Consider the following 26,620-nt stretch of genomic DNA (forward strand, 5'->3'; position numbering starts at 1 on the left):
AGTTATTTTTTTGAGTATATATATATATATATATATATATATATATATATAGCCTATATATAACAGTTGAAAAAATATATATAGGCTGTATAACAGTTGAAAATATTTTTGCAATGTTACAAAATAAAATGTATGACCAAAGAAACGACTATATTTATTAACATTCATTATCATTATCTTTCATACAAAGGTTTCTAATGAGTGTTGTTACGCTCTCGTCTGGCGCGCTCTCGTGTTCTTCCACGCGGTGGCGCTGCTCACCCTCGCATCGAGTGACCAATAGACGCGCATAACGGAGAGAGTTGACGTCAGTGTCAGTGAGAGAGGCTGTGACAGGAGAGACGCGTACAGTAGACGCGTCGCGCAGCGGAGGACACACACACACCTGAGGAATAGCGGCGCGATGGCTGATCATCTGATACAGATCAATGACTCCACCATCGTTAATCGATTCGCACGGAAAGGAGCCCTGCGACAGAAGAACGTGCACGAAGTTAAAAACCACAAATTTATCGCTCGCTTCTTCAGGCAGCCCACATTCTGCAGCCACTGCACCGACTTTATCTGGTAACACACACTCATGCATTACACATGAAACTTTTAGAAATGGCACTTTTCAATGTTTGGCTGGACAGCTGTCAATAACTTCTTACTTTTATTCGCCAAGCATAATACAGTCTTTCTCTAAACTAAATTGAGGTGCATAAATGAATACATTAGCATAATAATGTGTTTGCATGTCTAGTTCGAGCTTGTTTATTTTGCATATTGTCTATTTATATAGTATTTAAACTCATTTGTATTTTATATGTACTAAATTAGCTGTATGGTTTGTTTGCATGAGGGAAAAACTGCTTAAAGTGACCTAAATGTGCAAAATAAAAGGGGATATTTTGTAGTTCCACTGCTTGAAGGCATTCTATATACACAGCGCAACAAAATGCTTTTCTTGTTTAGTATTTTTGCCTTGTTTCCAGTCTAAATATCTAATAATTCTTAAATCAAGATGATTTTACTAGATGAGTAAAATGTCATGATATTTAATCTTCTTTTCTGTGAAAATAAAATCTAAATGAAATTAGTTTTTGCTTAAAACAAGCTAAATTATCTGCCAATGGGGTGAGAAAAATAATATTGTTTCTGATTGAAATCTTGTTTCTTTCCCAATCATAAAAAATATTATTTTTGTTACCCAATTGGCAGTTTTTTTTAATTATATTTAGACTGTAAACAAGTATATATATACATATTCACTCATTTAGATTTTTTTCCCCCAGAAAACAAGAAAAAAATATTATGTAATTTTACTTATCTAGTAAATGCCCCTTGATTTAAGAATTTTTTGATATTTTGGACTGGAAACAAGAAAAAAAAAATTATATATATATATATAAAATACTCTTCTTATTTTTTTTTTTTTTCTTGTTTCCAGTCCAAAATATCTAAAAATTCTTAAATATATATATATATATATATATATATATATATATATATATATATATATATATATATATATATATATATATATATATATATATATATATATATATATATATATATATATATATATATATATATATATATATATATATATATGTGTGTGTGTGTGTGTGTGTGTGTGTGTTTTTCTTCATAATTTTATAATTTATAATTGTAGGTATTCCAGCAGGCTAATGTGTCTTTTTATGATCATACATTTGCAATAATAATAAATGTAACACGTTTCATTTAGACTAAAGGCCTTAAATGGTTAAAGATAATGATAATGAGCTATTAATGTGCATTCAGAAAACCATTTCATGATCAAACTGGATTTGCTGGACAGATGTTTCAGGCATTTTAATACCTAAATCCTGCTTTAATACTATTCAACCTTTCACAATCGTTAAGGTTAAAGTGTTTATTTTGCACATTTCACCTTTTTTTTTTTTTTTTTAAATCAGAAACATCCTACTTTTGATAATTAACTGATTTCAGGTTGTTTTAAAACAGTAAGTGTTATCAAGTTATCAATTTTGCTGCTTTGTGACTAACACAATTTTGTCTCTTTCTCTTATCAAATGCAACTCTACAGGGGATTTGGAAAACAAGGCTTCCAGTGCCAAGGTACTGTGTGTTTGTGTGTATGTGTGTGTGTGTGTGTGTGTGTGTGCTGTAGTGAGAGGATGTGGTTCAGTGTCTCTGAATCTGTTCTCTGATGAATGTGTTGATGTATTGAGGGGTTATTACTCTACTACACTACAGTGGCAGATGAGGATGTTTAGTTTATGTCACCCTTGTGTCATTAAAGGAGCACATGGTCTGGATAATGTGGAAAGAGCTGGCCTTGCCAGAGCTCCGGTGCTTTCGGCGGGTCTCGGGCAAATCTGTTTAAATCTTGGCTCCTTTATGTCAACGCTAGCTTTTGATAAATGGCAGGTCCCAAATCAGAAAGGGTTTTGAAGAACACTACGCAGTTAACTGAATATTTAGTGGCACTCTGTTGAATTCTGTGTTTCCAACTTTGTGGCAACATGTTGAGGCAAACTCTAAACAGTTTGTGTTTAGAATGACTACATCCCTGTAAAGAACTTGACCTACACAAAGCCCAGACCTGGACGATATAAACGATAACCATAAAGATATAGGGCCCTATCATACACCAGGTGCGATGCAAGTGTTTTTTGCTAGTTTCAGCCTGACGCAGTGATCATTTTCACGTCCAGCTCCACGTTGTTTAAATATCAAATGCACTGGCGCATCTGTTCACCCATGGGCACCTGGTCTGAAAACCAGGTGTGTTCAGGAGCATTGTTGGAGCGTATTTTTACTGTTATTTAAAGGGTGTGTTAGTAATATGAGCCTATAGGTGGAGCACAACACGCGTGGATTCGGACACACCCTAAGTTCGCCTGCGGCATGAGCTCCAGATCGTTAAAATAGGGCATAGTTCTAAAAATAATTCTAATCACACACCAAATATAACGCTAATAGCACAGAGGAACAATATCTCTGGAATCCCTTAGAGATATTTTTTCCCAGCTGATTAACGATAAAGAGCTTGAGCATTTAAAGCAGCAGGCGACAAAACTTCAGCGCACACTTAGAGTAAACAGAACGATGTCATCCGCTGGTGTGAACGCTAATATAGTTATTGTTATAGTTATCATGCTTGATGAGAACGGGGGTTTAACACCTGTGTACCACAAAAGCTTACCAGTTCTGTAGGCAACCTGTTCCACTTGCAATTATTAGTTTTAAAAGTAGAATTTTGAAATTTCCCCCCTTATTTTCAGAATAAAGAAAACAAATTTATTTTAAATACAATTTGAGGTGCATCCCAATTCACGTACTTGTGCACTATTCTATGCATAGTGCATAAGCAGTTTTGGGAAAAGTTACTTTTAAGAGTAAGAATATTGCGTTACTCCCTAAAAAAAGTAAAGTCAAGTCTCCTTTATTTATATAGCGCTTTTTACAATGCCGATTGTTTCAAAGCATCTTCACAGTGTTAAACAGGAAAATAATGCAACAGAATTAGATTCGGCTGTACAGCTGCTCTTGAGAAAACGGTGATGTCATCAGCTAATTTCAATTATCATATAGGGACAATGCGAGCAGATCAGTAATTTAGTTGTATTTTTAAAAAAATATTTAGTTGAAAATGTAGTGTCCCCAACTGAGCAAGCCAAGCCAAAGGCGACAGTGGCTAGGAACCAAAACTCCATCAGGTGGCATAATGGAGAAAAATAAACCTTGGGAGAAACCAGGCTCAGTCGGGGTGCCAGTTCTCCTCTGGCCAACGAACAAACAGTGTATGATTATGATTCTGGCAACATTACAGGTCAGAAGTCATATTAGATCGGATTATTTGAAAGATCAGGGTCATCACGCCGGAGACGGGTTTATTGAGGAGTTTGTATCTAATTGTGTTACTTTTTATGGAAGGTAAAGCGTTACGGTACTTTTTTGTTACTTTTCCTTACCCTTTATTAAGAAAACACAAAAGTTCTATTTTTGCCTAATGTAAAGCCACTTTCACACCAAAAGTGAAATGAATGAGCCTCATGCTAAATGAAATGCAAATTCACTCCTGTACGGCAAAGACATTGGTTAAAAAAGTGAGATTAAATACATAAAGTATATTTGTGTCATTTGACATATTTAATTATTGCAGGTTTGCGCAACTTTCTGAGTTTGCATTTTACAGTTTTTACTCATGTTGAGGAGTAGTGAATGTGTTTTTGTGCAGATGAGTAAATGCTCACATTTAGTCTAAAACTACAATACCCATCAAATACACAACACCTCTGCACTTACTCACCATTTCCCATAGTTGATAGTCAATGAATGGGAAAACAAAGTAACTTCAGTTACTTACTTGAAAAAGTAGTTACTTTACTAGTTACTTGAAAAAAGTAATCTGATTACGTAACACATATTACTTGTAATGCATTACCCCCAACTCTGTGCATGAGTACATAGTGTATATAACGGCAAAGTGTCATTTGTTTGTTTGTTTTATATTATAATTGATTTTTCAAGGAATTCACGTCCACTACCCCAGCAACCCCCCCCCCCCCCAAAAAAAAAAAGCTGGAACTGCATATAGTATGCACTTAGTATAAGAAAATGTGCCTTTTAGACCATTTTTAATAATATTACCAATTAAATGTGTTTTTAAATACAGGAAGTGCAGGACATTTGTAGCTTCAGACTAAAAAACTGCTTGAAAAATGTATTCCAAGTAGGTCAAAAGCAAAAGATGCCAGGTAAGCAGTCTTAATTCTCAAGTTCCCTGGACTATTAGACCGTGTCCTAACCAGGTGTGACGACTCAAGTAATTTGTCTCAGCACACTGAAAGTGAAGTGCTGTGTAATCTGACAGCCAATCAAAACATATTTGATAGAGACAGAGCGACACGCGTCATAATCTGAAGACCACGCCCATCGGGGGACTTTGTATTGCATGAAACAGCCTCCTTGTCATTTTTAACTTATAACAAAATACAGAACAAAGTCTTAAAGCTGATATGTGACAAGGTGTACAGCAAACAAGCTAAAAAAAACCCAGAACCAAAACCCCAGACGTTTTTATAAACTGTTGACCCAAAAAACAAGCGTTTAAGGACACAAAAGTACAGGCAATTGAGACAGAGCGCAACATGTTATATTACACTGAGAACTACACCCACTAGAGGGGAACGTAATCAGCGACAGGAAATATAATATATAAAACTGACAAGGATATTTGACTTAAAAGTGACTAAATAAATAAAATAAATGTTTACTGCACACTTAGGCATACTGAGGCATACTGAGTGTCAGGATCCCAAAATGTACCCATTCTTCCTGCTGATGCTTCACGTCTTGTTGCTTGTATTGACTTTTGTCTCCTTAAACGTTCGTTTTGTTGGTGTTGACAGCTTATAAAAACTTAGTTCTACCAGAAAGACTTGGTAGGCCAAATGATATACGATAAAATAGCAGGTTTATTAAAGGGTAACTTCAGTGATTTAGCATTAAGCTTTGTATCAGTAGAAACCCGTAGTATATTTGAATTATGGTACTTTCCCCCTCATATCCTCCTGAGACGACAGAATTATGCATTTTATTTCTGGAAAAAAATCTTCAGATGACACAAATATAGTCATTTTGCGTCATCGGAGGATTTTTTGGCCAGAGGCCAAAGAGAAGGAGCTGTTCCGCATGTTTTCAACCCGCCCATAGGGGTGGGATCTCACTCACAGAATGTAAATGTGCTCGGCTCGGCCTTGGGCATTCAAAACGGAGCGTTGCAGAGCAAAGTGAGTGTTTCAACTTTTCAATGAATTTCTATGAAAGTTTAGCTTCCATATGCGATCAGAAAATGCGCCAGACTGGACACGCGGTGAAAATGACAGCCGCGCTTACCTCAGCTTACCTCAGCTTACCTCAGCTCTTACTTCCCTCTCGTGATGAATGAGATCTGACTCATGCTGCGTTTGTCCTGTGACTTTCATTCGGCTCACTCACACTTTATTGAAAAGACACATTCCGTTTTTAATTGTAGTATTTATTCTCTAACTGAATGAAATTATTGTATTATTATGGCGATCAAAACGATGCTAGGGGCGGTGTAGGGATACATTTTCTGTCTTTTCTCAGTCTAGAAGGCACCAAATTAAAAAATAATTTCACATTTCTACTACATAAATGACACAGTTTAAATACACATTCATCTTCCCAGTGCTGAAGTGCCACAACAGACTAGCAAGTATTATAATTAGAGGTTCTTTGGCGTAGACCCCATCCGTAGCTCTCGTCTCGAGGGTAATTTCCTGCCTGAAGATGAAGGCAGGGGCGCAGCCGACCCCCTGGGAGGCATAGACGGGGACCATCCTGGTGGTGGTGGGGAGGATGGAGGTAATGTTGGCGTCAGCATCTGAGAACTGACGTGTCAGTACCGGTCTTTTATACTTTGAGAATAAGAACATGATTTGTTAGGTCTGGATGTAATGAGTGACGTAACATTGGATCTTCCTGGCAGAACTTGCGCTAGAGCTTCATTTCTGTGGTTTTTAGCTTGTTTGCTGTACACACTGTCACATAGCAGCTTTTAGACATTATTTAAAAAAATTCTAAGTCAGAAATGACTTATGTTTACTATACAGTTGTGTGCAGTGAAATGGACATCTCATTTGGGCCAAAGAGATTCACTGTGGGTGGGGCTTATCATCATTACAGCGCTCAAGAAATAGAAGTGGCCAACAAAACGTGTTAGATTAACATCGCTTGATGCTGCGCGGACAATTCTACTAAACGTCTTCAATCCCTAAACACTCTTTAGAAATATCACAGGGGTTCAAATCTTAACTTGCTAGAAAAATGTGACTTGTCAGATGGTCAGAAATAACCTATAATGGAGACACTGAACTATTATGTTCCCAGGACCCCAAAATCCATCCATGTTTGCATGTTAGTTGACAATATGAGAGCTTAAAAGTGTATCTTTTCACCATGGCTCTTGGGAATCATTGGGCAGAAATACAGGGTGACACAAGAGTTGGCAGACTCAGATGGTCACAGATGGCAAAGGTATATCATGTATCATCATATTTGTGTATATCTTCCTGTCAACTGGACATTAGCCATGGAAGATAGTCAAGTCTTTGAGGATGTGTGTGTACATCAGTGAATAGTTCTCCAAAGCCCTCTGCTGTGTTGGACCTGAGACATCCTTTACACAAGTGCCAAAGTGTGAGCATACATTTTTCAGTTCCGTCAGGATTTTTCTCCAGATATTTGCCTTCCAAAATGACGGAATTTGCTTTTTTGAACACATTGATCAATTTGATTGGGCTTGGAATTATGGCTTTTGATGAGCTAATATTTTGTTCCCCCTCAGATTAATGTTTTGTGGTCGTATTTTGTGGAAAAATGGTGAAAAAAGACAAGCAGCCATTAATAATGCAGTGGTTGGTTGAATAGCTGTCGCAAGACCGCAAAACCCTGGAGGGTCTGTAAATTCTTGCTTTAGTGTGGTGGTAACAAACTTGTCACGGATGAACGAAGAAACTCAATGTACTTTATTAATCACTGAGGCTAACATAACTTTAAGGCGGAACAAAGAACTGAGCAAACTGAAGGCTTAAATACACAGAATCAGGGCATCAAAAGCGGCACGGTTCCAGTTATGATTCTACTTGAGCCTGGTTTGGCACGGCAGGAATACAAACCCAAAGCGTTCTCGGGCCTGAATTCTCATGACGGTCGGCTAACCGTGCTGGTCGAATGCGTTTAGTGATGTCGCCACTCAGGATTGGTCACTTGTCTGTTGCCTGGCTACCAGTTTAGCTGGCGAGGAAAACATAATAAAATTAAAAGTAATATTTGATCATCCTCCATAACGCAATTGCTATTTACATCTCATATCGTCTGTAAATTATGAGGCAATGACTGACGCAGTTGTATTACATCCCGAAGAGCTCCGTTATCAGTCTTGCAGTAGAAATGAAACCATATTCGTATAGGCTGTGCCGGATTGGTTAAGCAATGAGAACAGTTTGGCCCGATGGTAGAAAAGCGCCTAATGAAACAAGGAACAGGTGTGAGCTAATCAGCAACCATAGTAACAAAACTAACTGTGAAATAAGACTAATCCATGCTATAATGGCTTTTGATACATACAGTACTTCACCCGAATACGTGCAAATTTGATGTTGCGCATCAGTGTTCCAACACACAATTAAGAATGCACATTTAATATTTTGTGGGATTTTCTAGACTATTTTAAGCCGTAAAGTGAGCATGATATATTAAAGTTTAATGTGTGGCTTCGGCAGGCATGTATTTATGATACCAAGCGGAGCCACAAATACACCTGGCTGCAGCCTGCAGATCGGGGCGGGGCTGCACATGTCACCCCGCCCCATACCTATTCCCATACCCATACCTATTGGCTCGATTGTCTTTCATAGGCATACATGATAGAAAATGTGTTCGTACACTGTAAAATCGAATTAGTTAGACTTACTTGAAAAAAGCATGCAAACCGATTGCCTTAAAAAAACCAAGTAAAGTGAAATAGGAATAGTATGTTGTGCTAACAAATGCTTAATTAGTATAGTTCACTTACACAAGAGTTCTAGTGGCTAAAAAAGAACTGTAGAGAGAACTTGATCTTTTAATTTAGGTTTACTCTTGACTTAGTTTAGCTACCATAGATGTTACCATTGTTGTGTTTTGCATGCTGAATGTTGAAGTCTGTGTGTGACTCAAGCATGATCAGCTGCAATATCTTTTGTTACAAATATAGAGGGATTATATCAACTCATTTAAAAGTTCCACAGGTGTTTATGACGTAAGTGTTAGCAATACAATTGTAAATGATCGTTATATGACAAAGGAAAATATTACATAGGTTAATTTTAAAAGATGATCTTAATTTCTGACTCATTAACTATAGTTAATTATTCAGTCAGAAGCTAGGTCAACTTTTAAAAGCAACCTATTTATTACTTCTCTTCCTTTGAAACCAAATAACTGTGATTTCTTGTTGCATCGCTGCATTAGAAAGAGAGTTTTAATAATATAAATGTTCCAAGTGCTCAACCAAAGTGAACACTTATCACCATAATGGTATTTTATTTTTTTTATTTTTTTGCTTAACAAAATGGCACTCAAACCAATCAATTAATCTTAACTTGTTTTTTCTGAGTAAACAAGGAATAGTATGTGAATAGTACAGATTACTAGATTTTTTCAATTGAGTTAAGACACTAAGTAAAGTTAACTAAAAAGTGTTAGTTAGAATCACTGTTGGATTTTACAGTGTACCAAGCCTGTAGCACTCCTCTCAGAAACTGAAGCCTCCGCGCCTCGATTGCTCCCAGGTGGTTGGTCCCAGTATAGCTCATAAGGTAGGCAAAATGCTACCTTGGAGTCCCAGCATCAGCTTCGGTCCCATAGACCGTAAAAAAATATGGACGATGCGACTTCATTGGCCTCCACTGACGAGAGTTGAAGAGTTGTGACGAGGAGGCCCGCACACGGCGCTGACATCTTGCGCAGATTTGGGACCGAGTCTGCGCAGTAGTGATCTCTGGACCGGAATCTGCACGGTAGAGAGCAGGAAGTAGAGGGGACATATCAAAAGCCTGCCCACACTCTCGCAGATGCAGAACAATTCATTATGTTGGTGTGAAATAAACAGTTATGGAAATGTAGAAATTAAAGCTAAAGCTCCAATCCCCTCCCAAAAATCCAGAAAAAAGTCTGTTAGTGCCTCAGTGACAACTTCACTCAGAGAAGCCGTCAATCTCAACTGTAAATCATGACGTCACCCCCCCCCCCCCCCCCCCGTTTTTATAGCATCAAATAACTAACTAAAACTAAACTTATTTAAAAAAACATACACTTGAATTGAAACCATTGTGATAAAAAAATGCCTAAAATGACAGAAACCATCTTTAGGAAACCATTATTTGAAGTGTAATTTAATTGTTTCGTTTGTCTCGCGTCCAATGCATGGAGGGGCGGGGTTTATGAGCTTTACTGGGACCAACCACCAGGGGGCAATTGAGGCGATCGAGGCGCGTAGGCTTCAGTTTCTGAGAGGAGTACTGCAGGCTTGATCGGTCTCCAGTGAGAGAGTTTTCTTTACAGCAGTGTTTGTCAGCTGGTGGGCCGCAAGACCGTTGAGTGGGTTGCGGAGTGCCTGAGAAAAACGTGTTTTCCTGATTCAATATCTGCGGTCAGATGATATGTTGTTAGGCTATATGTCGGTGTCATTTCCGTAGCTTGTTACAAAATAAAAAGTCTCTCTCACCTCAGAAACCGATCTTTCATGTCCTGTCAGCCGTTTTACTGTGCTCGTAGCACACACTTCAATTACACGCACAAATGCGGTACCAATTTTAAAGTACCAATAAATCACGTAACTGGTTCAGCATGTGTGAGCTGGGAAAGCATGCTGGTGTGATGTTCATTCTGTTCATCAGGAGCAGTTTTCATGTTTCATTAACAGTTCATGACGTATTGTGTATTTACCATGGTAACTGTTGTTTCCATAACCCCAAAATGCCACTTTATTTTCACATGATGTTTTTTTTTATTATTTTTTATTATGTGATGGCTACTTTATAGTATTAACAAAAACTGCTATTTAATATCTTTAACTTATAGGACTATTTATTCATCAGTATTAGTCATATACATAAAATGTGTATTTAAGTAGGCTAAAGTGGGACATTACTAGTGTGCGTCATCAATTTTTGTGAAATAAATTAGCTTGTTTTAAAAAAAATAAAAAAACATTGAACACAAAACCCTGCCCCCACAGCAAACAGAACCGAACTGAACCGTGGCTCCAAAACCGTGATATGAACCGAACTGTGGCATTGGTGTATCGTTACACCCCTAGTCTTTAAACATAAAGAAGGAGTCCGGCTAGTAGTAGTATCGCATGTGAGGATGCTGCAGGTGGCGGATCATTTATAGCCTTTTCTCACAGCAGCTGGAATAATTAAACTGGTCGTTTACAGACAGAAATAACCTTCAATCCAAACAGCATATTTGCCTGACCAACTTGAACATGAGAAAAATCTGCAGGGGAACATTTCAGTTGATTTATATTCCGGAAAATATGACACTTCTGAAAAGGTTTATGGTAACACTTTATTTTGACAAACGTATTCTACTAAACTGAACCCTAAAACCTAAAAGTCTACTAATACACTAATAGGAGTCAGTTGACACAAGTTAGTTGCAATTAGTATGTCTAAGGTGGAACCAAGTTTATTTCTGACCTAACAATGTAATTTTTTTATGAATTGTACATTTGAAACTGGCATAGCTAGAAGCTCTTGTGTAGACTGTTTTGTGTCTGACATATCACATTCATAATGACAGTCAGCCTAAAGCAGTCATGATGGTGAAGGTTATTGAAGAGGCTTTGATGTCCCTTGTGTCAGAGATTTTTGGTGAGGATATTTCTTTCTAATGCGACCCTGTCATAACCGCTTCTTGCTTTCAAGCACATACCACATGGTCCCATAGTCTGAGTCCTTAATTAAGTGTCATTGCAGTCAGCGTGTGCCCTGACCTCCATCCGTGCATTAACCTGCCTGTTCTTCACTGGAGAATGTGTTGCATGCAGAGGAGTGAGGACAGCATGAGAACACTGTTGGTGCGCTCACAGATGGCTTCACTGATGGACGGTTGGCTGTGGGAGCTGGATGGTGTGCGGTGGAGTGGGAAGCGAACATGAGGGCCAGGCCAGAGAGTGCATGTTCTTGGAAGCATTAGGGAGCTGTGTAATGGTGTGTAACAATGAAAAGGCTTCTGATACCTGACCAAGATCTTTGAGACTCATGATGAGAGACACCAGACCTGTGGTCAAAAACTGCTGCTGAGAGAGAGATACAGTACATATTAGGTATTCTGAACAGAAACAGGGATTCATGAAAATCTGTTCAGATAAATTCCAAAAAGTTCATAGTTCATTAATATTTTCTTAGAACATTTTTTTTTCTAAAGAACAAAATGTCAGGATTTGGTGTTATCTGATTGTCTGGTGGTTCTTGTGTTAAACACCTCAAAAGCCATCTGGGCTGCCTGAAGATTACTATAATATTCATAATAAGCTTTTTTAAGTTTAGAAACCAATAGTTATGAGTACTCTGAACTTATTTCAGTTGAGTTCACTAAAAGAAGATATACATTGCAGTCAAGAAATAAGAAAAAAAGTGTAAGAGACGATTGAGCATTTGTTATGAACACTGAAGAATCACTGAAGGAAAGAGAAACACAAGAACTACAACTGACTTCGATTAAATCAACTGAAGATAAAAGAAGACATTACATCTCTGAAGATCTCAGCAGAGGAGGATTAAACAACTCCACAAACAGCATTACCAGCTTCACACGTTACTAACCAGACTGACTTTATTTCTGTTATTCATCTACTTATTGAGAATTAACAGAGGTTTAGATGTTGATGTTGTATTGGTCAACATTATGGTGATCAGTGTTTCCTTTAGTTGGGCAGTTTGACTCTTGACTTTTTATGTGAGTTTGTGGTCTTTGTAACAGTGTTTACCAAAACACATAATTTATTGCAAAGAAAGCCAGAAAATGAATTAATTAAGCCACTTCTATTTGAGTTCTGTTTCTGTCATTGTGTCCACATTACTTTCGGTAATATTTGAGTGCCATGAACTAAAATGTTTTTTAGGACATATTACTGTTAGAAAATAGCAAGGAAGAATTGTATTCTTAAGAATAAGCATGCAAAACTGCTCAAATGCTTTCTAGAAAAAAGAATGAATTACTGTAGACCAACAAAAAAATGATGTCGTCACTGCAGACAAAACCAGCCTGAACTGTCTAGCTGGTTTAAGGTGGTCTAACTGCGTTCTCAGAGTAGCTGGTGTTTAATTGGTTTAAGGTGGTCTCCCAGCCTGACCTGCTAACAAGTGCTGACCAGCCTGATCGGTCTAGGCCAGCTAAAACCACCAAAGTAGTTTAGTCTGGATTAAGCAGTTTGTTTCAGCAGAGATGACAAACAGACACCACATCCTCACTCTACCTACAGTGATCTCTTGAGAGAGATCTCTACCTAGTGTGCAATGTGCTGTATCTGGTTACAGATCATTAGGAGTTTGATGAGAATCCCCGTTTTGCCTCAGTACTCCCTGGAAATAAAAATGTCAATGGTAATTTTCTATGGGCTCTTCTACATAGAGATTATTTGATTTCGCTCTCGCTCTCTTCCACTTTCCTCTTTTACTAGCCACTGTGGAGTCAATTGTAGCTATCATTAGAGTATCATTATTTGAACAGTAATATGTCCATCTAAAGAAAATGTGGGTGCTGCTGTTTACCCAGATTATATAACTTTACTAGAAAATTGTGTGCAGTATCAAGATGCATGTTGACTAAATTCAAATTCTTCACTTTTATCTTTTTACACATTCATTTCCCACATATAATTGAATGAGGAAATGAAAAACAAAAGAAAACAGCCTCAACAGACCTCAACAGCATGTTGACTACTTGAACATACATTTTGCTCTCCTTTCTTTCTGGCCAGCAAATTTCTCAATGACTCTCTGATCAAAGTCAGTCATCTCAGTAGTGTCATGACGTTTGCATTGTTCAGTCAGATATTTGATGTCTCTTACCCCCGTTGTTGTCCACAAAACTTCAGTACCGACCCTTTGAAATAAAAGACAGGGAAAGCAATAAAGGGCATTGCTAACAACACATCCAGCCAGCCACCTAACTTACGTTTCGCATAACAAGTGTGTGAAGCTCAGAGTGCAGCTGCGTCCTGTCACTGGCCTGCTGCTGGATTAGTAAATCACGTTGGTCCGGTTCGGGATCTTCCAACGAACGCCCTGTGAAAGAATTTGCACTTTCGCTTTAGTGGCCAAGAGCGGAAAGTTGAATGACAGGTGACGAGAACCAATCAGATTGGATAAAATAACACTCATCCAATTCTGATTCGCCAGGGACGCAGCGACCTGCGTCCGGAGGAGGATCTTTAAGAACCAATTAGAGACCAGCTTCAGGTCACATGCTGCCCGTATATTTTTGGACTCAGATAGACGTCCATTTTTCCGGCGTCCCTCACACATGAAACCACATGAAACATATTGAAGAACATATAAAATAGTTAACCCATCAAAGCCAGTTTTTATTAAATGCTGAGGCTCTTACTAACAGCCGGCACATCGTATGAGTTAACTATTTTATTTTTATTTCACTTTTATATCATTTTTGTATACATGTATATTTCTGGAATTTTGATGGGGGCGGCGCCCCAGTGCCCTCTATTGACCAGCCGTCACTGTTCAAAGCACTAACCAACATCTAATGACCTCGTCCGTTGAAAGTTTGTTAAAGATACAGTACACTATGGCTGAATCCGAAATCGCCCCCTAATCCCTTGCTGTGTTCAAATTCTCCTACCTTATACTACGACCTAAAAGTATGTACTCTTTTTGTGAAGAAAAAGTACATACTTTTGAGTGTGTAGCAGAAGAGTAGGCAAGCTTTGGGACATACTACTTCATCATCTTTAACAGACTCTGTCGCTTAGTTACGTGCATCCCGTCACTGTTTAAACTGCCCTGTCAATCATCGTCACTGTTAAAATCCTCCACATTCAATTTAATTTCCTACCGTATCGGAGAGAAATGTAGACACACTTTATCTGCCATTCGTGAGTCTTTAATGCAGGGACTCTCCTCATGTGTTTGCAGTTTAAATATAATGATGCATTAAAAAGTTAATGGCTAAACATATCAGTACAAAAGTTCTCAATGCTGCTGCAGGTGAAATATATTGAGGATATCATTGAATAAATATATTTTCGTCAGGTTAAATACTGATAATTGATCACTCAAACCCCTTTATGTAAACCTCTCTACTTAACTGTCGGACTCGCACATCTGTCATATTTGTAGTTCTAATCGAATCCTCGTCCAACTAGCAATGGGTTGTGGGCTATATCAGCCGTTAGAGTGTGCATCCATCTGCACTTCGAATTATGACAGGAAATAGTAGACCATCCGGGTCTCTTTGGAGTACTCTTTTCAACATACTACAATTTGGGACATACTAATTCTATTTTCGAATACTATTTAGGACAGATAGTATATGAATTGGGCTGTGCACTCATTATTGCAGTGCATTGTGGGATTGAATGAGTGTACTCGATTACATCCACTATGGTTTCGGACACCACTACAAATGGCTGTCCCCTCAAATAATGCCCTATTTGAGGATATAGGGGGCGATTTCAGATTCAGCCAATGGAACTTTTGGCCATCTAACGGTTTAAAAACAATACTGTGTGTATTTTGTGGAAGAACATTGTTTTGGTTGTGCTTCGGCTCTGTGTGACTGTGTGGATAAATATGACTCTTCAAAATAGATAATGCTTTACAATGAATGAACTCTGTTAGAGAGCTACATATGGCAATGTGTCTGTTCAATAAAATACCTTACTCATACATCAAATAAAATACTTTCACCAATGTTCCCTTTCCCCTGAAATTAACAAACCTTCTAATTTTTCAACCTTTCCCTCCAATCACTCCCCTCTTCCGATAAAAAGACTTTGGTACCACTTTATTTTAGCGGTCTAAGATGGGTCTAGTGTCTAATGTGCCTACTACTATGCACCTATACAATAAAATGTCCAAATAAAATAAAATAAATAATATTTGTCAGAAACAAATATTGTGTTGATGTCGTATTGCAAATAACTTCTAGGTAGGTTTAAGGGTGGGTTAAGGTGTAAGGGAATGTCAACAGTGCAATCTTAGATGCAATAACAGTTATAATTACATGCAGGTATTTTTTAAACATAAGTACAATGTATAAACATGTATGTACACCCCTTATAAAAATGAATGTTTTTATTATAACTAAAGTGTAGTGTAGTGTTTTTGTTTTGTTTGGCGGATTGATTACCATTTGCATGACCACAGTTTAATAGAAATACTAGGGATGCACCGAATATTCGGCCACCGAAAATTTTCGGCCGAAAATGGCCCAAAAGTGCATTTTCGGTTTTCGGCCGAAAGACTTTTATCACCGAAACAATATGGCCGAAATGTTGTGATGACGCAAACAGAAACCGCGACCTGCACGTGCTTGTCTGAAGCAACATGTCAGCGGTGTGGACGTATTTCAGTATATCTGAGAAACACCCACATCTGCTCCATGCACAAGCACTGACAGCGAAAGAAACTCTGAGAGTGAGAGCTAGTGAAAGAGCTACTCTTTAGTGAGAGCTGTTCAGTGCAACAGCTCATGTTCTCGATGAGAAGAGGACCAGACTTCACTGTGAATGCAATCTTTAACAGTGGGCATGTTTTAAGCGTGGATCACACTTCAATCCGAGTTCCCACACCAACATCGATCAACATGGATCACGAAATTCAAACGATAAAAGCCGTTTTGACGCTCTTTAATGTGGCATCACTGATCACATCACAGTTCAAGCGGCGGCGCGCGCGTGAACGCGATCATCTGTGAACGCGATCGATCATCTCTTCCTTAAAGGTCCCATGGCATGAAATTTTCATTTTATGAGGTTTTTCAACATTAATATGAGTTCCCCTAGCCTGAATATTGTCCCCAAGTGGATAGAAATGTTGATCGGTGTAAAACCGAGTTGTGGCTGTCTTTCTCTGCCTTTGAGAAAATGACAGGCCAGACTAGCCAATCCTGAAGTCTCCTGGTTTGACGTCCAAGCAGGCACGGTTTCCTCCCTTTCCTCCGCCCAGAGAATCTGGCACGCCCATGCAAACGCTCGTCGAGAGATCATTGCATCATTGCTTGTGAACGAGTGAACGCTGGCAGTTTCTCAGTGTTTGGATGTACAAATGAAAACAGAAGTCTTTTTTCAGTTCCTTCTGATCTGTGATCAGTGATTTCTGATGTGTAGCTAATTATTTATTATTCGTGCACACAATGCGGCTTCTCTCTCTCCAGACAGAACGGTGTTTTCGTGTTTTATATCTTGTGAGTCAGTGTTTTTGTACGTCCTCGTCGCGTCTATCGGTTCTAAAATGTGCATACAGTCATGAGTTTCTGCTCAACATCAGCAGAGATAAACCTCACACACGCCGAAGCTCGGCCTTCAACATCCCCGACCCACAGTACTGCATCTGGCCCACAGCGGAGGCACCAAACGCGGCGTGAGATTAAGCAGAAGGGGGGTAAGCTTGAGCATATCCGGGCTAGCCAGCCTAGCCCCACAATAAACTGGATTACATCCGATTACTGCTGTTGTGTCTTTGTTTGCGCTGTGTACTCAACGCGCGTCACTGACGCTTTTATTTTATTTTAAAAATAATGCTATTATCAACACTTACTTTTAACTCGTTCATCTCGACAGCTGTAATGGTACTTTGCATGTGTTACAAAGTTGGTAGAATAATGATGAAGAGACGGACTCGGTGTGACTGTTTATTCAGAACTCTCAGATACAAACACAATAAACTCGCGCTGACTGACAGCACTCTCATAACTCAGTAGTTACTATAAATAACTTTGTTAGCAATCGCTGAGCTCCATCTCTGGTACATTAGTGATGTCCGGTTCGCGAACGATCTTTCTTTTGAACCAGTTCTTTTTAGTGAACCGAATCAGTTCACCAAATCGGACTGAATCGTTCTAAACGGTTCGCGTCTCCAGTCAGCGCTGATCCATAATTTACTAAAGTTACTAACTTTCTGACATGAGTGACAGTCCCTCCGACTAGAAATAGACTAATAACCTAAAGTATATGCTGTAACTAAAACAGTTCAGACATGCTGAGAACTGATGTGAAGTGAACTCAGGTCCATCCGTCTCCCTGGCAGACTCGTGCCTGCTCGTGCCTCGATAAACCACGCCCCCTCCGCTCATATAAAATGCAAAGATGTCAGCCAATCACAACAGTGGGTGTTTTTACTGAAGTCTCACAGCAGACACGCCTCTTGAAGCAGGGCATTCAGCCACAGGGCAAACAGCAGTATAGAAAAAATGCCTTTTATTTCTAAATTATGACATTTTATGATGTAAAAGTCATACTAACAATATAAGTACAGCTCAGGAAACATTATAAAATAATAGAAAAATGCCATGCCATGGGACCTTTAAGAATAATGAATGAACATTGAGGACACAACTTACTGTCATGTATCATATGTGGTGTAATCGCTCAGTCAGTGTTTCAACGGCGGAAAGACCACAATATAACTGCGGCTAAACTAAACACACAGTCATGTAAGAGCATCACATTTACCGTCATTATGTCATTTAGTGTCCACAGCTGTTAGTTCACTTGAGAAATCAACTCTTTCACTAAATATATTACCTATATTAGCAGTTACATTCATTATATTCTACTTAACCTGTTAATGATATCTTGATTATTTCATGTATGTTTAAATAAACCTGTCATGAAAATGACAGACACAAATTATTATATTTCAACAACGAATTGGATAAAAAAATATTTTATAATTAAATTTAGAAGTTAAACATTTTAATTTGAATTTTATTTTATACTGTGCATTGTTGCAATGTGCTAAATAAATATTGGCATACTTTGTAATTGATTTATTCTTTGAAACTTTAATATTAATTTAGGCATTTGCAATGCCTTGATTTTAGTAAAGTTAGTACACAGTCATAGCCATAAATGCAATGGTACTAATAATTGGCATAATTTATTTCGGTGTTTCGGTTTTCGGCCTTGGTTTCCTCTTTTTCGGTTTCGGCCAAGAATTTTAATTTCGGTGCATCCCTAAGAAATACCATGGTTAAACTATGAATACAACTTCTTTTTTATTCATTTTTTTAAACAATTACTTTATTTGTGACAATACTGTAATAGGAATTGCAGATTCAAGAAATTGCCATCTAAAGTATAAGCATGTTTATTTTAAAGACATATTTTGTAAAAGCGTCCTCATATTTATTTATAATTTATTTATAAAATATTGGCTTTATATCGGCCATCAGCCACCCTGCTCTCTAAAATAAAAAAAAATAACCAATCAAAAAAACAATATTGGTCGACCACTAAGCAAAACCATGGTTAATTTGTAGTTACCGGTTGAACTACAATAACCATAATTTGCTTGGTTTTATTTGTAGTAAAACCATGGTTAATTTTCCTAAGAGACAATAAGTTCAATGTATCAAATTATTGATTTAAATGTTAGTAAATAGTAGTAAAACACTTGCAGTGTGTGAATTTTAGCGGTATCTAGTGGTGAAGTTGTGAATTGCAACCGTTCACGCCTCCCTTTCGAAGCACATAGAGAAGCTACGGTGGCAGATGCAGGACAAAGATGTGGTCATCTGAGACAGCAGAGAGTAGAGCTGTTTGTCCATTTAGGGCTACCATAGAAACATGGCGGCACAAAATGGCGACTGTAAGGGGACCCTCATGTATGAAGATAGAAATGGCTTATTCTAAGGTAATAAAAACATAGTGGTTCATTATGTAAGGTCTTTATACTCCACTGAAAACATAGTTATGTATATTATATTGCATTTCTGTCAATAGAGCCTCATAAATACTACACACCGTACCTTTAATATAAATGTTTCTCCATCTAATCAATTACATATGGTTAAAATCAAGCTTACTTTTCTTACTGAATTAACGATTTCACTCAAAAATACATCACAGAAGTACAGTTTGACTAAAAGAAGAGGCCGTTGTGGAGCACATAACCTTGACTTTGTTCTCTGTCCAAATTTGGCTCTGTTTTGTCTGGGTTTCGCTTCTTCAAGGGTCAGTGCTAACAGGTCTGTCATCACCACTGCGCTCTATCTGCTCTCTGTTAATAGCGTGAGTCTGCCCTCTTCAGCACTGGCACAGATATACTGTATATTAGCTGGCTAATGCAGATGTTCTGCCCGTCTCTTCAACATCTCCTTTGGGCCTTTGAAGTCAGGTGCCACTTTATCTGGAGAGTCTTGCCATGTCCAGAAATGAAGTGCGAGGCGCTGTGAGCTTGAGCGGGCTGCTGGAGTTAGCGAGCCGCTGGCAAGGGGAACGTAAACAGTCTGACAGCTGCGGTTTGAGTTGACAGGCGAGAGCAATGGAAACAGAAGTGGATGTTTTGGTCACAGAGTGAGTGGTAGCAGAACGCGAGCAGTACTTCAGTGGCCCGCAGTGTGTGCTGACAGGGTAACGGTTGCTGTTTCTAAGGTCTGGAAGATTTCCCCTCGCTATCTGTGTTTTAGTTGGCCTTTCGAAGAACTGTTGAAAAAAAAGATAAGAGCACATGTGCCCAATTGTCAGACATGGAACAACTCATGCCCTCATTCATGTGCCTGAGAGTGACTCACAACTGTTAAACTGTTATTTGCTTGTTACTTTAAAGTTTAGTGCTTGTTAAGTCCACCATTATCAACTCTACTGTTGTTCCTAGTTAGGGTTAGTGAAGGTAAGTTTAACACATAACTCGGCCTGCATGTTTGAACTGCAGACACGAATGGTGTCTCAAAGCATGCAGTTTGTTGAGGAGAGGTGAGATATTTCTAACAATCCAGCAGATTTGCACTGTAGGAGCAGTGTTGTAAATGTAATTAGTCACTGTACTTAAGTATCTTTTTGGCTACTTTGTAGTTTTACTGAGTATCACATATATTAACAACTTTTACTCTCTACTTGACTACATTTTTGAATAAGTAAATGTACTTTTTCAATTAATTTCTGTTGAGTTATGCAGTTACACATTACATTTTGGATGCCACCTAACGTTTTCTGCAGCAGTTTGTTTCTACTATAAAGAAGCATAATCGCATTCGCCCGGTACAATATTTGTGTGTATATGTGTGTTTTGCCTTTGCTCACCCAAACTTGTCAATGAGGCTACTTTTCGTGAATGCGAGTGCATTAGCAGTTAGTTTATGAATCACAGGTGTTTGATTTATGAGATGAGTTTATGACTGCAGCCGCTGATGAGGCTGAAACCAGCATGTTTCTCAGGTGTTAAGCACTAGTGCATCTTTGAGCCTATATTCAGTACGAGTAAAATACTTAAGTACTGTTAAAATCAGACACTCTAAGACTTTTACTCAAGTCGTATTGGAAATTTTCTCTGTAAGGAATCTTTACTTTTACTCAAGTATGGTTTTCAGGTACACTTTCTTTACACCTCTGTGGACTCTAGTAAGCACATAGCAACATGATAAAAATGCTTAAATACTGTACTTAAAAAAAAAAAAATATATATATATATATATATATACATTCAATTATAATAGCATTAAATTTAACAAAAAATGTACTACAAGTAAAGACTATTAAGAATCCTGAAAAAGAATGTATCATGGTTTCAACAATAATATAAAGCAGCACAACAGTTTTAACCATTGATAATAATCAGAAATGTTTCTTACAGTAAACAGAAAATCAGCATATTAGATTGATTTCTGAAGGATCATGTGACACTGAAGACCAATGTTGTAGAAAGTTACTTTTAAAAGTTATTCATTGCACTATTGCATTACTCCATAAAAAAGTAATTAATTGCGTTACTTTGGCTTCGTTCACACTGCAAGCCTTAGTGGTCAATTGTGATTTATTGCTCAGATTTTTTTGTATAGCTGTTCGCATTGTTGTTTTAAATGTGGACAATAACAGATTCCAGTGTGAACAGATCATGGTCCTGGACTGACCCGCATGCGCAAAAGAATGATAAAAAGACATCACTATTCAAAAAGCAGTTTAAACTATACTGAAAATGAAAACACTTGCATCTGAGCTATTTGTTTCATTTGAAGTGACAGAAATGTGTTTTAGTGCAGCTGAGGTGTTTATGTGTCTGGTTGTTCCCGCCGTCTCTCCTCAGCACTATGCTAATGAGTTTCATCTGAACATCTATCTTCAGAGGCCTCTGCCAAATTAAGAGCCCTTGCACCGCTCTGCTACACTTCCTGTTTGCTTTGATGTCTCTCAGAGCCGCACCCTCCATTACCACATCACTCTGTCAGATATCCCAAATGCTATGTGCCACAGAAGATGAGGCTTGTGGGAAGGATTTTGAAGACATGGCTGACAACTTACAGCGATGTTAGCCTCGTTACGAGAGCAAGCCTGAAGTTGTTTCATGTACACATATGATGACTTGAAGTTGTCATGAGGTTTTCTTTGTAGTGACAGTGAAATAGAATTTCCAAATGTGTTTAAGATCCATGATCCATGTGACCCAGAGGAAAATTGTCTTTCATAGCTTTAGAAACCTAACTGAGGACATCTTAGGGTTACGTGTGTAACCCCAGTTACCTGAGAAGAGAACAAGCGTATAAAAGGGCGCCTGCATTGCACGTCATCAACTTTGGATTGTCTGAAGGAAGATGTGCAGCATCTCGTTCCCTTCTCGGGGGAATCAGGGTTACATATGTTACCCTAAGGTGTTAAAAACCCTCAAAATTAAAAATTACTAAAAATTCTGATATAGGTATTGTTGTTGCCTCAATGTTTTTGAGTTAAAGGCAATATTTTTTTTACAGTGTAGAAACTGATTGCCTTCAATTTGTCAAACATGATTTACTCAAAGTTGTAAGTTTTTAATACAAAGACAACAATAGACCGTATCAGTGTGTCTGCATCATTTATACACACACAGACATCTACAATCAGCATATGAATCTCAACAATGGGAGCCATGGTTGAGTTTTATTCTATAACAGCATGCATTGCAGCATGAAGCTGGCTCGCTGGCTCTCTTACCATAATATCGGTAGAGAATTATTTGAAATGATATAATGATACTTGTAAAGATGTCATCATAATAAAAAATAACCAACAGATTATCCCCAACATTTTCTTAGGTTTTCTTTGCCATAACAAATTTGCCTTACAAATACAACAGCCAGAGAAAAACTAACATCAAAAGTCCAGTGTCAAGAGCCCAACTAAAACAAACACTGATCACAATAATGGCGACTTCAAACGAAACGGTCTATCATTGTCCCAACACTCTTTTGTATGTCTTTGTATTAACAACTTACAACTTTGAGGAGAAATTTAAGGCAATCAGCTATAAAAAAATATTTGTTCAAGAAATTGAAGCAACTATTCGCATCAGAATTTTGAGTATTTTAAACTCAAATAATTTGTGATTGACTTTGCATGTTTTTAATGTATAATTTGATATATTGTAATATATTACAGTTTTTCTCAGTCGCTTTGGTACATTTCTCGAATCATCCTCAACATTTGCAAAACAGTAAGTCCATTTCTCAAAACAATTCGTACAAATAGCAAAACACCATGGATTACCTGCAAAAGCCAGTCTCTTGCTCAAAATCCTTAGTTCATCTCTCAAAAGTAAATATCTGTGTCAATGAACATGTCAGTGCCATCAGAATGACAAGTCCTTGTGTCATTGTGTACGGATAAGATGGTCACTAGTAAAGCTAGTGCATAGAGGCCCAACTGCCAAAATTACCTGATAAGGGAACTCCTACTTTTGACCAGTCCGAGTCAACAGCCAAGAGCCCCTTTAGGTGATGATACACGGGGCAACTTTTTTGAGCAATGTTGCAGAGCGATGGGCACTTTCCCATTGAGAATGGGCAACAAATTTCTATCGGGATACTTTAGATCGGTCGTGAGCCCTATGTCTCACATGGTTGCCTGTTGAAGGCAACATTGCTCAAAACGTTCCCCCGTGTATCATGACCTTAAGAGCAGAGATATCTAGGTATTGAGTCGGCTGCAGAAACAACATCATATGACCCACTAACACCTCAGCATGTTACCAATATTTGAGTTGTTGAACCAGTTTGGGATTTTGGCAAATCTGAGCACATTTTGAGTCATTGTTGAGATCTCTTCACTTCAGGTCTTTTTCTTAGGTGAAGTGAGAACTGAGAGTCTTTATAGGGAGAACAGTTGAGATATTACATTTATGTCACTTGTGATTTTTCTTTCGTATAAACAGATTATCTGTATATTTTAATACTTCATATCGACGTCTTGAGAAATGATGATAGAGTTTGGCTGTTGCCGTGTTGAGCTCTCAGTTGTAGTGTAGGAGGGGAGTACTTCACCTCATCTTAGAGTACAGCTGAGCTCATTAACCAATCAGCCAGCAGAAGTGAGTGGGCGGCAAGCACGAGCTGTGATGAGAACATGAAACAATAAACACGTTACACAACGGCCTGCACTCCTTCTCAGAAGTCCAACTCTCAAGATCGTTTGCTCTGTTATTACTTATAGCTAAAAGTAGGGTTTTCTGTACAGTAGAGTAATATTAGTTTAGCACAATGCCTCCTGCTGGGAGAGCACACGTTTCACATCTCTTCCTGTAAATGACACAAGCTGTACTGTATGTGAAACTGCCAGCTGATGTGGAAATGATGCTGTACTTAAAAAAAACTCCCAAGATGTAATAAGTAGAGTAGGGTGTCAGTGCAAATGCAGTATTTTAATCACTGTTCTGCCATTTTTTCATTGTTTTACTGTATGTAATGGACTACTTGCATGCTCTACTTATTACATCTTGGGAGTTTCCAGTAAAATGATTGACAAAAAATAGCCGAACAGTGATTAAAATATTTAATATAAACAAATAAAGGTTCATATTCATCAGGTTTGTAACACTTCAGCATTGCGGTCACTAGTTTAGACAAGCACTGACACCGTGTGGTGAAATAATCATGCATGTTTAACAGCCGCTGCTTCACGTTCAGTTGAGTTTGGAAACGGAAACAAGTGAGCTTTACTATTTCAAAACGGAAGTGCGTCAGTGCAAGTAGTCTATTGGAGCTGCTAACACGAGCTCTTAAAGCTCTGCCCTCTTCTCCCATAGAGACAGAGCGTATTTAGGCCACGCCCACACCGGGGGGGAAAACAATCCAACGCTCTCCATTGACTTTGCATTGTGGGAGGCTGCCTCATTGTCATTTCGGACTTATAACAAAAAACAGAACAATGTCTAAAAGCTGATATGTGACAAAGTGTACAGCAAACAAGCTAAAAAACACAGAAATAAGTTTTTATAAGCTGTCGATCCAAAAAAACGAGCGTTTAAGAAGATAAAAGTGGATACAGGGAATACGAAGTGAAGCTTCAGCAGGAAGAATGGGTACATTTTGGGATCCTGACACTCAGTTTGCCTCAATATGTCTATGTGTGCAGTAAACATTTTGTCACTGTTAAGTCATATATCAAAATGTCCGTTTTATATATTATATTTACTTTCGCTGATTACGTTCCCCTCTAGTCGTCGTAGTTCTCAGTGTAATATGACCCGCGCGCTCTGTCCCAACGGCCTGAATCCACTTTTTTGTACTTAAACGCTCGTTTTTTGGGTCAACAACAGCTTATAAAAACGTCTGGGTTTTTGCTTCTGGGTTTTGTTTAGCTTGTTTGCTGTACACCTTGTCACATATCAGCTTTTATACATTGTTCAGTTTTTTGTTATAAGTCCGAAATGACAAAAAGGCCGCTTCACGCAATGCAAAGTCAATGGAGAGCGTTCGATTGTTTTCCCCCCCTGGTGGGCGTGGTCTTCAGATTATGACGCGTGTCGCTCTGTCTCTATAATTTACTCACCCTCAAGTCATCCTAGGTGTATATGACATTCTTCTTTCAGATGAATAAAATCGGAGTTAAATTACAAAAGTCCAGGCTAATCCAAGCATTAGAATTGGATTTATAGTTGCTCTGTTCATAGTCTGCTAAGTCCATAAAAAGTGCATACACACCTGAGACTTATTTTACATCTTGTAAAAAAGGGCCTATGAGAAGGGGATAGTCCACTACAACTATAACAAAAAATGACACAGAAGAACGATATCATTGGAATCACTCTCAGAATGATTTTTTTCCGGCGGACAAAAGATAGCCAATCAGAATCCTTCCAAGTTTAAAGAGCTCATGCGTTTAAAGCAACAGACAACATAACTGCAGTGCTCCGGTATAATAAATACAGTGTTAATATAGTTATTGTTATCTGTATTGTTATCATTCTTGGTGTGACCGGGCCTTTATTTTCTGTTTTATTATGAACTTAGAAGCCTTTGAGATTCAACTAGACCTCAAAGCACCTTGCACTGAAAGCACCCAAAACATTTTTTTGTTTTTAAGATCCACTTGTTTTGTTCAAAATGTGGATTTTGGTGTGTTTTGGATATCAGCATCATATTTTCTGCTCGTTTGTAGTTCTTTCCATCTATTTACAGTTCTGGTCTTCCTGTCCTCATGTTCAGTTTCTTTGTTTTATTTCACATTTGTTTTGGGTGATCTAATCTAATCAAGTGTACTGCACAAAATAAAGGTATAAAGTATTTTATGATTAAATATGATGAATATAAAACCACATTTGAAGGTGGTAAAAATGTGTCCCGGACAACAGTGAAGTACCGCCTACTCGCCTAAAACGCAATTATTGCACCAAAACAAGTGTTTTAGACTTGGCTGATGCTTCAGCTTCAAAACAAAACAACAATTGAATTCAATAATTTGGAACAATCACACAAAATATTTGTATATGAAGTTATACTAAATGCAGCTGCAGTTTGTTGTTTTGTTGTGTACATGAGTGGAAACCACAGGCAGTGAGTGAAACTGCATCAAATGTGTGTGTTTTGTGTGCGCGTAAGTCAAGTCAAGTCACCTTTATTT

At 38.2% G+C, this 26,620-nt stretch overlaps 1 protein-coding gene across 2 annotated transcripts in view; it reads left to right on the forward strand.

The window, feature by feature from the left end:
• Positions 1–291: 291 nt before the first annotated feature.
• prkcab (protein kinase C, alpha, b) overlaps positions 292–26,620 on the forward strand; it is a 247,903-nt gene continuing 221,574 nt past the window's right edge. For both annotated transcript variants that reach the window (XM_079815861.1, XM_079815862.1), the window contains exons 1-2: positions 292–567; positions 2,075–2,106. In XM_079815861.1, the coding sequence (XP_079671987.1) occupies positions 404–567; positions 2,075–2,106 (196 nt within the window). In that variant the 5' untranslated portion in view covers positions 292–403. The remainder of the gene's footprint in view (positions 568–2,074; positions 2,107–26,620) is intronic.

The sequence above is a fragment of the Gobio gobio genome (genome assembly GCF_949357685.1).
Source record: "Gobio gobio genome assembly, chromosome: 1".
Taxonomy (NCBI): Eukaryota; Metazoa; Chordata; class Actinopteri; order Cypriniformes; family Gobionidae; genus Gobio; species Gobio gobio.